This window comes from Bipolaris sorokiniana (assembly GCF_000338995.1).
Source record: "Bipolaris sorokiniana ND90Pr unplaced genomic scaffold COCSAscaffold_3, whole genome shotgun sequence".
In the NCBI taxonomy this organism is placed as follows: Eukaryota; Fungi; Ascomycota; class Dothideomycetes; order Pleosporales; family Pleosporaceae; genus Bipolaris; species Bipolaris sorokiniana.
In genome coordinates, this window is record NW_006911897.1 from 2,406,372 (window position 1) to 2,421,117 (window position 14,746).

At 51.0% G+C, this 14,746-nt stretch overlaps 6 protein-coding genes across 6 annotated transcripts; 3 read left to right on the forward strand and 3 right to left on the reverse strand.

Moving 5' to 3' along the window:
• Window positions 1-2,888: 2,888 nt before the first annotated feature.
• On the reverse strand, window positions 2,889-3,433 carry COCSADRAFT_293232 (uncharacterized protein; the record flags this gene model as incomplete). Its single annotated transcript, XM_007699154.1, has 1 exon — window positions 2,889-3,433. A coding segment is annotated over exon 1 (245 nt), but the record flags the coding sequence as incomplete, so codon positions are not given.
• Window positions 3,434-5,294: 1,861 nt separating this feature from the next.
• COCSADRAFT_111901 (uncharacterized protein) lies at window positions 5,295-6,818 on the reverse strand. The gene is made up of 2 exons (XM_007699155.1): window positions 6,360-6,818; window positions 5,295-6,252 (listed from the first exon to the last, which is right to left on the reverse strand). Exons 1-2 carry the CDS (start codon window positions 6,672-6,674, stop codon window positions 5,371-5,373), a joined length of 1,197 nt encoding a protein of 398 aa, XP_007697345.1. The 5' UTR covers window positions 6,675-6,818; the 3' UTR covers window positions 5,295-5,370.
• A 244-nt stretch (window positions 6,819-7,062) lies between these two features.
• COCSADRAFT_179370 (uncharacterized protein) lies at window positions 7,063-7,776 on the forward strand. Its single transcript, XM_007699156.1, has 2 exons — window positions 7,063-7,398; window positions 7,449-7,776. Exons 1-2 carry the CDS (start codon window positions 7,119-7,121, stop codon window positions 7,616-7,618), a joined length of 450 nt encoding a protein of 149 aa, XP_007697346.1. The 5' UTR covers window positions 7,063-7,118; the 3' UTR covers window positions 7,619-7,776.
• Window positions 7,777-8,632: 856 nt separating this feature from the next.
• On the forward strand, window positions 8,633-10,745 carry COCSADRAFT_158136 (uncharacterized protein; the record flags this gene model as incomplete). Its single annotated transcript, XM_007699157.1, has 4 exons — window positions 8,633-8,998; window positions 9,050-9,496; window positions 9,549-9,830; window positions 9,882-10,745. The coding sequence occupies 4 exons, from the start codon at window positions 8,633-8,635 to the stop codon at window positions 10,743-10,745; spliced, it is 1,959 nt and encodes a 652-aa protein (XP_007697347.1).
• A 381-nt stretch (window positions 10,746-11,126) lies between these two features.
• On the reverse strand, window positions 11,127-12,174 carry COCSADRAFT_34572 (uncharacterized protein). The gene has a single exon (XM_007698456.1). It carries the CDS (start codon window positions 11,867-11,869, stop codon window positions 11,273-11,275), a length of 597 nt encoding a protein of 198 aa, XP_007696646.1. The 5' UTR covers window positions 11,870-12,174; the 3' UTR covers window positions 11,127-11,272.
• A 1,696-nt stretch (window positions 12,175-13,870) lies between these two features.
• Window positions 13,871-14,591, forward strand: COCSADRAFT_24125 (uncharacterized protein; the record flags this gene model as incomplete). Its single annotated transcript, XM_007698267.1, has 2 exons — window positions 13,871-14,235; window positions 14,345-14,591. 2 exons carry the CDS (start codon window positions 13,871-13,873, stop codon window positions 14,589-14,591), a joined length of 612 nt encoding a protein of 203 aa, XP_007696457.1.
• Between the last annotated feature and the right edge of the window lie 155 nt (window positions 14,592-14,746).

Consider the following 14,746-nt stretch of genomic DNA (forward strand, 5'->3'; position numbering starts at 1 on the left):
TATCTGCAAGCTGCTGCATTCATGTGTCTAGAAGCTCATGCCGTAGGGCTGTAGGCAAAAGAATCCGACACAATCACACATGTACGGAACCGCCCGTTCCAGGGTGCAACTTTACATACATACAGCCAGTTTCATGAAGATCACCCACGGATATACTCTTGGGCCTAGTCTCTCGCTCAAAGGTGGCAATTCATGACCCTGTTTCTTTTGTCGTAATCGTCGCTCGCCACGTGGGTTTAACATTTCACGAGCTTCTAGTCGAGACCATGATATACTACAAAGGAAATGACGATCGATCGTGCTCGGCCTCTGACCCCTTCCCCCCTAGCTTCTGGGTGGCAAAGTCTATTGTGCTGACAGGATGGGGACGGAGGGCCGTAGCCGCTTCACATCCCACACCGAGCAGCATGTCAGAGAGGACGTGCGTACGGGCAGTAGTGCTGCAAGCCCGTTGCACATATTGAGCGGCAAGGACCACCCTGCTACGCCCTTGGAGGCAACGTCTGCGAGTGTGCTCGCCTGCATTCCCGTCGTATTGGCACGCCATGCCGACTTTTTTGGAGTTTTCATTACCAGATGCTTTCGCTCCTTGATACACTTGGACACGGCTTGGTAACGCTGGTTTATCCAAACTTTGGGCCCCGTCATGTATGTGAAGTGCATGACCCGACAGTGTTACGGTGCGGACCGTTGCTCACGACAGATCACCCGAAGAGCGGTAAATGGTCAGGCTTTGGCTGATACGAGGCTCGCGGTTGTCGATATGACTGGGGAAGAAGGGGGAGGTGGAGGAGGTTTTTAGGTGTCGGAACACCAGATTGAGACAGCTGATGATGATGGTGATAAGATTGTGTTGATGACGGCGATGATGATGATGATTCTAGCGATCCTGACGATGCTAATAATGCTATACTAATGATGCCATCCCAACGCTGCCAACACCAACGATCTAAATGCAAATATTGGCAACAACTACAGTTGACAAATAATCGTACTCACAGTCACTTCATACGCTCTACCTACCGCCGTTTCACCCATCGCCGATGAAGATTTCGGCCTGTATCCCGGGGCTAAAGCTGTGCATGTTTCGAAACTCTGCTTGTCCCAGTCTGTAAGATCCCAGAAGTTTGTTTCCTTGTTCGCCGTTCTAAATAGTTCGGTTCACTTGGTAATTTTTTTCCTTCTCATCTCTTTTTTTCAGATAGATGAGTAGTTCATGGAAGTGAAAGTCCTGTCGTCTCCACTGTAATCATTTTTGCAACGGCGAAGATGGACGATCAAACGAGACCCTGAATCCCGGAGTGACGGCGAAGAAAGGGAGTGGCTGCGTTGTTATGTTTGGATGCATTGTTTTGTGCTAGTGACTTGTGTGGTTATTCCATATTCCATATTCCACAATTTTCTCTTCGCCGAGACTCTCCTCTTGTGAAGCCTACTGAAATTCCACACTCCTATCATATCAATCTCATCAATCACTCATATTCGCATAAAATAACCATATATACTACCCTCCCCCCAAATTCCTCACGAACACCCCCCCAAAAATAATCCCTACAACCCCAAACCTGCCATCTGACCGCATAACCCATACCCCCTTCACATATCTCCTTCCATCTAACCCAGCCACCTCACCTCACTCCTCTCTTCCTTCCTTCTTTCCTGCCTTCCATACATACGGAACCCGCACACTACAGCAGCCCAATACATCCAGCCACCCCGGCATCACCCGTCTCACTCCCCTCTCCCTGATCCAAAAAAAACATGGGGAATGACCACATATCGTTCCCCCTAGACAAAAAAAAGGCCTTCCGTATAAACGGTATGTCCCGTATCACATACTGGGGGTGGAAGTAAGGGGAGGGCACAAACGCAAACAAGGCAGTATTATGTGGTAACCACATTTTGCTGCGCGCATGTGTAGATCGCGGTGAGGAGGGGGAAAGGGCGTTAGGGCTGACTCGGAGGAGGAGACTCCTGGATAATGGGGAAGAAGATAGAAGTGGAAGTGAGTTATTGTTATCTGAATCTGTGTTATATATTCAAGTCATAATCCACTTATAACGATTTTTTTTTCTTTTCCCCAGTATATCGGCGATCTTTATCTATTGCTCGGCTCAGTGATATGTGCACACTTGTATCATTTATTTTCTTTGTTCAATGGGATTAAAGGGGGGAGAGAGAGAGAGAGAGAGAGGAATAGTAGTGTGACATATACATTTTTTTATACTCAAGTAGAGAAGCTGAATAAAAAAAATATCATCTATAAAAAAAAGGTCCCAAGAACACACACCTCTCTCCATCCCCCTCCCCCCCCCCAACCACTTTTTCCTTCCCACAAAACTAACTACCACCTCTCCTTACATCCAACCACACACCCAGCACTTCTTATGCATCCCTCCCTTCCCTCTCCCCCTTACCCCCTGCCTCGCCTACCTACACTCCCTTGCTCCGCTCGTAACCCTCACGCTCACCTCACAGCAACCACCATCCAACAACCTTCTTCAACTATACCTACTCTACTTACAAGGCCAGGGTAAGGGTAGAGGTAGGGGGTAGGAAAGTGGGTCCACACAAGATCCCAAAGTCTATCAATACGGCCGTTAGATACAACGCTTTCGCTGACCGATATGCAACTTGCACGCCACAAATTCCCGTAGCCGTTTGGAACGACAAGCAGCCCCGGAGTGGTTCCGGGTCAGGGGTGTGTGTGTGTGGATATCGGGATGGTAGCGAAGGGGGTGCATGTGAACGGACAACCCAACCAACCCTTGTTTTTTTTTCTTTTGCGAGGGAGAGGTGTGGCCGGATTCATTGGCCGGTGTGGTGAACTAGGGGCAGCGGGTGGCTGGATGTGTTGGGGGGTTTTTTGGGGGGAGGGATGGGATTGGGTGGATTCTTTTACTGCTATTGCTGCCGCGGTGTATGGATAGAGGAGTGTATATATGCAGTGGAGATGATGGGATGGGCTTGTACATGTGGGTGTGAGGTATACACCGACTTCTCTTGTTCTATCTCTGCCTGGTTGGGTTTTACTACTAAGCAAAGAGGAGAAGAAGGAGAATAAGGAAGAGTGGGGGAAGGGTGAGATGCGGACTCCTCGTTCGGATCTGACTGATTCCGAGTCTCTCAACATAGAACCACTTTCTCACATTCTAGTTTGTAAGGAGAAGAAAAAAAACCCAGAAAGAAAAAAAAACAGCCCACTTCTCATACGTTCCGTCTATCTGCCCTACCCGACGTGACACCCTTCCCTCCGCTCCTTCTACCCTTTCTTAGCCCAACTTCTCATATCTTTCCTGTTTCGCCGCGGAGATACATACTCCGCTCTCAACTCGGCCCTTTCCAAACAGACTACAAGGATCTCTCGCCCATAGCTACTAAAACGAAATCGCGGGATAACAGGCACCCATTGAACAAACGTCTGACAGAAAGCAGTCTAGCAAGTAAGCAAGGATATGGGGGAGGAGCAGGAGCATGGGGACGTCAGCCGACTCAGCCTAAAAAAAGGTGGGGCAGTGGTAAGGTCCAGTAGAGTGGATGGGTGTGGATTTCCCAATGACATTGATCACGTTATTTACCAACGGGCGGGGCAGGGAACGGTTAGGGCACAGAGGACGGACGGGAGAAGGGAGAAGGGTAAGATGAGATGAGATGGCAAATTTGACAACCCAACCGTCACCCAAAAGAACAACAAGATGACATGTGAGATTTGGCTTGTCACAGAAATGTCTATGCGTTTCGCGAGCTGGCATTTCTTACTCCCCCTCTTTCTCCCTCTATATCTTCTTGCTTTGCTTCTACTATCTTTGCCTCGTTATGCTGCGTTGCAAATGATAGGGATAATAATATTTTGGCTTGGGGGGGGGGGGGGGGGACTTGGCCTCGCCCTATCGGTAGTGGTCGGTGGTTCTTTTCGGGCTCCTCCAAAGTTGATATAACAATGTACGTGCGTTACGTACTTAGTCTCCATACGATACATCGGCGAGTTACCTCGATACCATACATGGGCGATTCCGACACGACATACATACATGGACTATAGAGCATTACGCGTGGACCGGAAGTTCCCAGGGGGCGGGATTGCCACTCAAGGGGGGTGCGAGGCACGCGGCATTGGGCATGGGAAAGGGAAGGGGGAGGTGGTTGAGCTGGCGCATGGCATTGTACAGGGATGGTGCTGGGACGCGCGCGTTATGCTGACTGTGACGGTCGGTTTGGAGCGATTTGATTCGGCAATGCGCTGGGGGACGTGTTGATATAAAAGTGGCAGATGAAGACTCGTGCGTGTTAAAGAGACGGATGTGAGTCCGCCTGCTTCACCAAGTGCTTATCGGTGCTTGATTCCGTGATTCCTCGTGTCCGTCGGGGCTGTAAGACGGGTCAACGTGGCTGACGGGGGCTAATCGAGACGCAATCGGGGTTTTTTGCTTCGTTCTTGCATCTCCCCGGGCTTAGGGTCGCTGTCGGAGAGATGGGCTGCATGGGAAGATATGCCGGCTTACGGCCACGTCAAGTGTTACATCTATATTCTGTTCTTTTAACCGTGGACTCAACCGTCCTTGCGGAGGGCAAAATGGCGGTGTGAGGAACAGAGGAATCGACGCGAGTGAGGCTGTTTGTCTTGCGTGGCAGAGAGGCGGAGCGGCGGATGAAAGATTGGCGATTGTGGATCTCGCGATCCACGATGTTCGTTGTTCGATAATTTCGACGTACTTTGATTAGCATGCGGCTAGTTGAGATCGGGAGAACCGTCCCCGACGACGATCTTACTTGGTAGGCCAAGTACGGTAAATGTTCCGTAAGCCAGGAGAACCCCTGTACATTCAGCACAATAAATTGACGGTATATAATACTTACGGAACGGTATCGCTTGTGTCCGAATCAAGCTTAGGAAGTGAATATTACAAGCTTTCGCTCTCACGTACCTACGATCACCCGTCCGTCTTACCCTTGTTTCGATTACCTTGGCTGCATCGACCACCCGTTTACACGTATTGTACGCGAGCTGACAAAGCCATCGGTACAGGTGAGGATACCATACATTCAAAACTGCATATTTGTAACAAATAACTTCAGGTGAGTATGAGGATGTAAAAAGATAGAACAGAGTGAAAATGAAATTGCCTTTGTTCGTTACCAACACTTCTTCGGTTAGTGACATATTTGCAGAGTATTCAGGTGGGAGAAATTCGACTACACCAGTACGAAAAAAATGTGTCGAAAATGTGTCCATTTCTCAAATGATTTGAGCATCACAACCATATCAGACACGAGTAACGTTTTTTCTGAAGATTGTTCGTTTATGAAGTAGCAAAAAGGTCTATCTTTTGCTGTTGTGCGCGAAGTGACGGGGGTAAGTCCTATTATACATCAAGATGCGATGACACTCTCATTTGCGCTCTTGTCCTGTCCACCGGCCTCTGTACCTCCGCTTCCCACGCTATCTTGCTTCGTCTTCCACTTCTTGAATTCCTCGCTAACAATTCTTCCCGTGCCATCTCCCACCCTCCTCACCTCAACAACACCACTCTTTTTCCGCAGCTGAACACTATACACACCTTCATCTCGCACCACACCTTTCAGCCAGGCCAGGAACTCAGTTGCAAAGTTAATACACACGTTTCCATCCCAGCATCCCGTACCTCTACGCACCATACCAGGTATCTCATGGGTATTGAATGTCTGCAAGCTCCTTAGTATACCGCTTTTGCTTCTGAACCCAACGGTAATCCTGGGAACACCCAGAAGAAACGACTGGGCCCAGAACTTGAGAAGTTTACGTTCGAACTTGAGAATATCACGGTGTTGCTGGAGGTGCGGGGGAGGTAGCTCTTCGCTTGTCTTGAGCTCAACCCATTGGATGGGTTGCTCCGGATCACTGGGCTTGGGGGCGAGAAGCCCATCGACTTCGCCGCCTAGAACAAGGCTGTGGGGACCAAATGACGTGTGTACGATAGAACAGTGTTGGGCATGGTTGGACACGACACCCCGCTGGTGTTTTTCAATTTCCTTGGGCGGTGTCTCAGATGGTAGGGTGGGTATCAAGGTGAGTTTCTCGAACTTGTAGCCCCAGTATGTCATCATTTCTCGCGACTGTTGGTTGGCATGCTGATGCCGAGGCGGTGGCCGCTCAGCTTCTGCTGCGCGCTCGGCAGCTCGTGAGGGAAAGTCTTCCTCGATGTAGATTGTCCCATCATGTAGGGTGGCAAACATGCCAAACTCGGCAAAATTGTCAAAAGGCGCTGTCATGATCTGATATCCGTCAGAAGTGTCTTTAGGTCGTCTCTACAGCGGTAGTAAGGTGGGACAACTGGGTCCGCTTACCTTGCCTGTTTTCACACCAGTCTGCATCAACATACCTTGGTCATCATGCCTCGCCATGTCATGAAATCTGCCTTTGGTTGTCCTTTGCCGGCCTTGTCATCCATAAGCGCCCTAAGCAGGCTATCCAAATGCGGGTCTTCCTTGTCTTCGTGGTGTTTGAACGTGTCAAACCCTTCTTTGAGATCTACGCCCATGGGCGGGTGGATATAGTAGTTGATTCCTGACTCGTCCGCCTGGTAAACATGGTTGTCGTCGTAGGAGAAGTGGGCGATTTCACGGGGCCGCTTGATGGTTGCCGACGCGCCGCGGAAGCGATTGAGGGGCTGTATGGGAAATGTATGAACTGGCATGTCTGTTTTCGGGGTATTCCTCTCGATAGCTGGTGCTTGTGTGGGTTCTGCTTTGACAGAAGCTGATGCTGTTGCTGCTGCTGCCGCCGCCGCTGCTGCTTGTGGAGGTGCGCGAGTTCTGGGTCGCTTCCGGGGAGGTGACCTGTCTGATGAATCTTCAATAGGAGTAGGCGGTCTCTCCGGGAGACTAGAGGGAGTTTTAATGGGTGTTTGTTCAGTCATTGCGTTGTTGTATTTGTACAGGCATGTTTGATAGCTGGCAAACTACGCCGCGGAAGTGCATCCCCCCACAAACCGCGGCTCTCGTACCTGACTAGCTACGGCGCGCCATCCAAACCATGTTATGCCATGCGCCGACGTCAACAACATCACATACATTACAACCTATAGCCTTCTTACAGTCGCCAACACCACCTCTCCTGGGCTGTACAAAAGTGCGAAAAAATGGATAACCGTGCTATAAGACTCAACCCTAATACCCGGCGCAACCTCTTCGCCGCCCACACTGCCCAGCAACAACCACCCACCTCACGACGCCAGAACCAAAACGCCCCTTCAGTCCGCCCCGACAGCCGCGAGATTCAACAAGACATTTTCACGCAACCCGCTGAAGACGAACTGGTCGAGAAGGATGCACAGGGAGACTACATCATACATGCGCCAACCCCCGTGTACAAGAACATGGGCACGGCCAGCCTTGGGCCAGAGGGAGATGAAGAGGGAGGTAGGTCTTGACAGCATCTGGGCATAGAAGAGGAAACTGACTGCTGATAGAACATGAGAACGAGTTGATTGAAATGTACGGCAAGCCGAATGTGCACTGGGCTGCAGCGGGGGTTGAAGAAGAGATCAGGATTGCGCTGAAGAGTAGCTTGAGGAAAAAGGTAGCGAGCTTAGAGGATGACAGGTGGATGTTCCAATCAGAGAGCGAGAGCAAGAAGTGAAGTTTGTTTGGGCAACATATACATGGCGCTGCGAGGAGTTTGGCTTTACGATACCCTTGGCACTATGTTTTGAATCATGGACGACATTGATATTAGCCGGATCAGTTGTGAGCTCTTGGAAGTGCTGGGTCACGACAGAAGTAATACATTTTTCAGGCTTGTTCTATACTTAAAGAGTTGGTTGCTCGTTCGTGCTCAAGTCCTCCTACTTGCAAGCGTTCGCCTCGAGGACTCTCTGCACACAAGGACACCTCATATTCAGTTCACCACATGCTTCCAAATCCCTTTCAAAAGAGTCCAATCATCCTCCAAGATACTTCAGGCTCGCAACACGTCTCATTAATTTACCTCCCCCTAAAGCCTCCCACCTCTCACCTTCCGTGGACTGGAACTCTGTGCACGCTCCTGCTGTGCTTGCCACTCATGCCTTACCGGGCGGGCGATCAGACACTATACAAGGCGCTAGAAGGTGTCGGGTGGGGCGTCACGATAGGTGAACATGTGGTTGAGGCATGCAACTCCAGACTCGGCACGCGTCTTACAGCCGTGGCGCAAACCCAATTCCTTCAAAACCACGCCAGCATGAGCAATTGCTATTGCAGAGCCCTATGAGCACTTTCTGGCGATAGAGCCTATGCTTTTGCCCAGACAGCCGCTGGGCTGTGGCGGTGCAGTGTCTCACTGTGTCAACCCTGCCAAGACGCTCACCTTTACCTTGAATCACTTCACGACTGGCCTCTCAGACGTCCGACTCACATTATCCCATCCACGGTGAACGTCTCTAGCGAAAAAAAACTGCTACTTCCTGCCTATCTCGTCACCTGACTGCTGGAGCTTCGGCGCCCGCTCTGAGGATATAAACCCTCGCTCCCTCGCTCCTTCCTCCTTTGCCTCCTCCACCCCACTGTCAATTTTCTGTCTCTTTCTTGAGCTTTGTCAACTGCAAAGTCTTGTCTTTACCACATCTCTTCGATTTGTACAACATTTTGTACATTTTCTTCCACTTCCACCATCATGTCTCATACCTCTCCTCAGTCTTCAACGGCCCATGGCCCTTCCTCGAGCCCTTATGCCGGCACTGATCCAACTCTCTATTCACCTGACGTGGACCGCAAGCCCCGCCTCGGCCATCGTCGTCAGATTACCGCCATTGCCGCTGGTAAATTGCTGGTCAAAGATGCCAAGGACAAGCCCATCATCACAAAGGCCGTCCTCCCTCTTCCCGCTATCTCGGCTGATGGTGCCTTCACAAACGAGCTGTCCGAAGACGACAATGGCTATGTTTCCCGGTATCAGTTCATCTCTCGGCTTCCTGACGGTACTCATGCTGGACTCGACTCGGAGCACGAACTTTTCAGCGTTCAGCACCAGATGAAGCTTGTGACTAGCTCTCCTCCCTGTTGCCATAAGCCTAATTAACCCCCGCTTTAGTACGCTTGCTTCCTCAACGCTGTCCCCTACTACTCTCGCGGTGTCTTCATCCGCTACGATGATCTTCGCGACGCTGCCGAGGGCAAGGACATCCTTGAGCAGCATGAGTTCACTGTCGACTATGTCACACCTTACGACTTCGCCAAAGCCAAGGCACAGGACACCGCCACCCTCAAGGAATTTGAGGGCCAAATCAAGCTCGGCATTGTCATTGACCCCAATCCCGACCAAGCCGTTTGGGAATTCTCGACCGAGGACCTGACTGAAGTCTCCAACTTCCTCAAGATTACCGCCCAGGCTTTTGGCGAAGTTCGCAACGTCACTCATGCTGACTCTCTCCAAGACAAGATGGTCATTGTGTATCGCATCGAGTTCTTCTCCATTGATGCTGCTGTTCGAGCTGTCCAGTCGCTACGTATGGATCCTGTCTGGGGAATCAACCGCCACGTGAGTTTTCTCCCTCCTCCAACTTCTGCGCGCCCCTGCTAATGTCTTGTAGAAGTCATTCCAGTGGTGCACTTCTGATCCTGCTCTCTGGTCGGATGAGCATGTTGCGACCTCACCGAATCGCCCCAAGCCTCGCCTCGATGCCCATGGTCGCATCTACGGTTACCGCTTCACCCCCAACCATCAGATTCCCGACCAGTACTCCGACCGTCGTTCCAGTTACCACAACCATCCTCACGATCAACACAACCGTGTTCGCCGTGAGCGCATTCTTGATGGCAGTGACGTTCGCACTACCGTCATGCTTCGCAATATCCCCAACAAGCTCGATTGGGTACGTAGCTTGTTACATAACCAATTGAACTGAAACTGACTACTTCAACAGATGACCCTCAAGAACATCCTCGATGACGTCTGCTTTGGCACTTACGACTTCATGTACCTTCGTATCGACTTCAAGTCTGGCTGCAATGTTGGCTACGCCTTCATCAACTTCACGGATGCCAACGGCATGCTCTCGCTCATCGACCGCATCGAGCGTCGGCTCTGGCCCGGCTTCAACTCTGACAAGACTGCCGAAGTTTCCTACGCCACCATCCAAGGCCGCGAGGCACTCGTCCAGAAGTTCCGCAATTCGTCTGTCATGCAAGAGACTCCTTACTGTCGCCCTCGTCTAATCTTTACCCTCGCCGATGCTGAGATGATGGGCCAGCTGCGCACTGCTGGCACAGAGCAGGCCTTCCCTCGCCCTGACAACCTTTCCAAGCTTCAGCGTTCCATGGATAGTGCTCGTAGCATTGGACTCTACCCTCCCAATGGATACTCTACACTCACTGAGCATCGCAACCGCTCCAGCGCCTACGACCGTGGAGGCCCTCGCGACATGATGCAGGCTGCTATGCACTTTGCTCACCAGCGAGTCACCCCTGTTCAGTTTGCTGGCCTGAGCGAAGCCAAGAAGCAGGACATCGAGACTTGGTACCTGTGTACTTATGGAGGCGGTCACTGTGGTCGCATCCCCTTTGACTGCATCCCTATGACCCATGTCACCCAGTACTTCAACGAGAATCCTGCTCCTACGCCAGTTCCAGGTATCATCGGTGCCCCAGCTAGCAGCCCTTTCTCCAACAGCGTCGCTTCCGCCATTCTTGACGGCACCCCGACACGCCCTTCGGGTATGGCTCGTGGTCCAATCCGCCCCTTCTCAGCCCGTGGCTATGCGGATGCCAACACCAACCCCTTCTTGTAAGCATCGACATGACTGGTGCTTATTTTCGCGTCTATGGACAATGTTGCAACATCTATCGCATTTCGCATGAGTGCAGCAAGTACCCGATTCGTTTGTTTGTTCCAATCTGTTTCAAGATGTTTGTCAAACAGGGCTTGATAATAACCTCCTGGGAGTGGTACTGGACACACTGCTGAGTGTATGTCTTCCAGAATGATGTCGTATGATCTGGATTAATGATGTGGATGATTGTGGATTGATATGGTCTCTGACCTGATGATGGATCGCACTGGGGCTGGTGAAAGCACAGTGCTATAGTAGAGATAGCTTAATGTCTTAGGTAATATGAGTAATGACTGCCATGATTGTGTCTTGTTGGTGAACTGTCGTGATTTCGTACTTGATCTGGTGACATGCAGCTTTATTGTTTTCTTTACATCTACAGTATAAGGTCGTCCGGCTCTCATGGCAAGACCGATGTCTACATTCAGTCTGAGAGGGTAAACAAGAGACCTGCTTGTTTATAAACCTCAGTTCGTTCAAAGTCATTACATGCTACTATCCAAGTTTGGCTCAACCTTGATAAATTCCCACACCACCCCTTCCGACAACTTATCCCCGTTCCTCCCCAACTTCCTCAGCCCCCTCTCCGGATCAACCACCACAGGCCGCAGCGTCCACCAATCCAGCATCTGCATCACATACCCCCCCTTTGGCACCGGCGTCACGGTAAACTGCCGCCACCCACTCCCCAGCCCCGCCGTACACTTGAGCCTCCCATTCCCATCATGACACACAAACCTACTCGAGCTACAATTCCTCCACCCAAACCAGCCCTGCGTCTCGACGCACTCCCAGTAGATGGACCCGTGGGTTGTGCCGCGCGCGACTAACACTACCGACCCGTCGACCAGCGTCAGCACACTGTTGCCGTCGTCCCATGATGTGGCGCGCAGGATGTAAGTGCAGCCGTGACGCGGGATTTGGGCCGGGACTTCTTCTGGGTAGTCGGAAATAGTACCAGGAAGGGTGTGTTCCGAGGTTGTGGTCGGGGTGTACATGGTGTGGCTGTCTGTTGTGTCGGACATGCATGATGGCGAGCCTGGGCGGTTGTTGTTGTTGGGGTCATGCTGCGGTGATGTCATACTTTTCTTTTATGTGTTTTTTTTCGGATGCTGGAATGGGTTTGGGGTCTATGCGTATGTATGTACTGTATGGAGTTTATTCTATTCTCCCTTGTTTTTTTTGGGACGGCGGTATTTGGCCGACGGGGGGTGTTTTTTCTTGACTACGTATTAGGTTTACGAGTAGTAAGTAGCAGCAGCAGCAGCAGCAGCACAGTTCCGGCTTAGTTGTTTGTTTCGTTTGCGGACGGTGTCGGTGTCGGTGGTGGCGCTATGGATGTACGTATGCGGGGTAAGGTGTGCGTGTGTAGTGTAAGAGCATGGGCGAGACTTCTAGGCTCGGTCGCTTTGCATTTCTTGGGTTTCCGCGCCCTGATTGCTACGTAGGGTTTTGCGATCAACACTTACTTGGCGAATACTGCAAGTGAGTACCGATAAACGTCGCGACGCAAGTACATGCAAATGCACGGCCGAGCTTGGATGCGGTGTTATGCTGCGTCAGGGTACAAACTCTATGTATGCCTCTGCGTATGGAGGTCTGTTGAATTCCTAAATTGGACACCTGCATGCTCTATTCAGAAAGTGGGTTTTTAGGTTTTTGGACCCTGACTGAGTGACCGACACCGATATGCGTTATGCACAAGCGATGATCAGCAAGCGTGAGATCTCGCCATCTTATTATCTTTCTTGGTAGCTAGCACAGACCACTTCCCCAATCGCAAAAGGAGGCGGAGATCAAGGTTCGATTCCCATCAGTCATAGGGCGCCGCGATCGTGACCGTGTTATTATCCAAGAGATCTGTCGACGGGTGCTTCCTTCCTTGGAAAACGGCAATCTTGAACGTGGGGACTTGGACGTGAGATAATAGGGGGGCTACTGGGGCCACTGTTGTCCCCTGATCTTCACCAAAGCAAACCTCACTAAGCGACCAGGAAACCCCTGGTGCAACTTACACAGAGACTTGGGATTCGGAAAGTTCGGAAGACATTACTCTACGTTCTCGTTTCTGCAGGTGGGAAACGGAGGATTACAATGTTTCCTCGGTGTCGGATCGTCTGTGCAATAATCAACCGGTCCACAATCCTGCAAGTAGCTTCTCACATGGACGTTCGAATCCCTGGAACTGTCACACAAGAATACGATGTCGACAGCTATGCCACTTGGCCCAGGTCCGTTTGTAGCTATCGAGAATGAGGAATGGGACATGTACCAGGAGGACGTGGGTAGCACCAATGCTCATGTGGCCCGGCCCTTCTTCACCGCCCGGCGGCCAAATTGCCAATTTACGAAGCATACAGAGACCTTGATCCGAAATATCTCAAGCACGATTTTATTGTTCGTCTATACTGCAAGGCTGCGCTTCTATGTAGTTTCATGTGTTTGGAGATGCACATGTGCAACCTCTGCATGGAGCCTAGAGCAGCGGGGTTTTTCCGTACGTCATTGGACACAGCAAGCAGTATTAGCAGTATAGGAAACCAAACGCGCCATTTACCCAGTCCCCACGGGCGCGCTCAAAACGAGAAAGGGTAACCAAGCAGCATAGGCCGCCCCCTTCACCAGCGCGTCGTTTTCGCAGAAAGCAAATTACCGCCTTGCGCTTATTTAAAAATTCCACCATTTACTCTCTGCAATGGAAGCAGGTAAAGGCCTTTCATCGATGCAGAATTTTCCTTTACTTTTTTCGACAATATAAAAATTCATGTGCATGGACTCAACTGTGACTGCTAGGTAGCGACCATCACCAACAACCACCGCATACAGAATCAACTGCAGATACGGAGTCGCACCTTGATCATCCGCTGCTTTTGCCCTTTTGCGCAAATTTCCCGCGTTGCTCAATCTGCGGGTACTACTACGACCTTTTGGCCAACGTCGCCTCGGCGAGATACATCTGGGACATTACCACGCACCACCAAAACCCACCTGGCTTGCATTCAAAAACCAATCCGTCCCTCATAAAAGAGACGCACTTCAGGCAAACCACCCAACCGAGGGATAGCAAACCCAAAGAAAAAAAAATGGCCATCGCAAAACCCTCAACAACCCTCCCCCACCGCCAACAATCCCACCACCTCACAGTCCCCACTACCACCTCCTCTTCCTCAGCACCCAGCATATCCGCCTCCCCCCTCTTTAGCGCAAGCACACACGACATAGCCATGCTGCACGACATCCACAGTCTCCTCGACAAACTCTTCATCCGCAACCGGAACCAGCACCGCCGCAGCACGTGGTGGAAAGCTCTCCACGGCTTCCGGAAGCAGATGGCGCTGCTGCTGGGTGAGCTGGAAGCTAAAGAATTAAGGGAGTACGAGAGACGGCAGAGGGTGGAGGCGAGACTGAGGTTTTGGGATGAGAGGGGGGAGGTGCATGCGTGGTATTAGTATGTTTTCTTCTCTGTTTCTTTTTCAAACATTTGGCGGTGTTGCTTGCACTTGCGCAATCGTGCTATCTGAGATCTAGGATAACTAATGCTAACTGTTTTGGAATAGTCAATTCAGTCAGCTCGTAGCTGTGGGCCCTTTCTCCATGCTCGGCCTCGTCATGATGGCGTCGGTTGCGCGCGTATGCCGCATCACAGGTATTACATCCGTGTACGAGCAGATTGCCTCTGCAGAGGTCAAGGGTGTGCTGGATGCGAGTGATGGGCTGGGCTTGGCAGGTCAATTTGAGGGTGTGCTGGGTGGCGGGGGCGAGTGCGATGAGGGTGTTGTTATTGCGAGGGAGGATGAAGACTAGATTCGACGGGGGGAGTTTGTCGTCTTGATGCGGTGGTGGGCAATATGAATTGATACCAAGTAGCCCTGGCCTAGCTACATACCTAGTTCAAGCGTTTGTAATTATTTGATTTTACATACTATGCAACAACGTGGACACGACTAGTAATAACTCAA

Excerpts from the sequence above, each read along its gene's own strand:
- COCSADRAFT_34572 (XM_007698456.1), bottom strand. The coding sequence starts at position 11,869 with ATGACATCACCGCAGCATGACCCCAACAACAACAACCGCCCAGGCTCG.
- COCSADRAFT_179370 (XM_007699156.1), top strand. The coding sequence starts at position 7,119 with ATGGATAACCGTGCTATAAGACTCAACCCTAATACCCGGCGCAACCTC. Across the intron at positions 7,399-7,448 it reads AGAGGGAGATGAAGAGGGAG|AACATGAGAACGAGTTGATT; the intron begins GTAGGTCTTGAC and ends GACTGCTGATAG.
- COCSADRAFT_111901 (XM_007699155.1), bottom strand. The coding sequence starts at position 6,674 with ATGCCAGTTCATACATTTCCCATACAGCCCCTCAATCGCTTCCGCGGC. Across the intron at positions 6,253-6,359 it reads GGCGAGGCATGATGACCAAG|ATCATGACAGCGCCTTTTGA; the intron begins GTATGTTGATGC and ends GACGGATATCAG.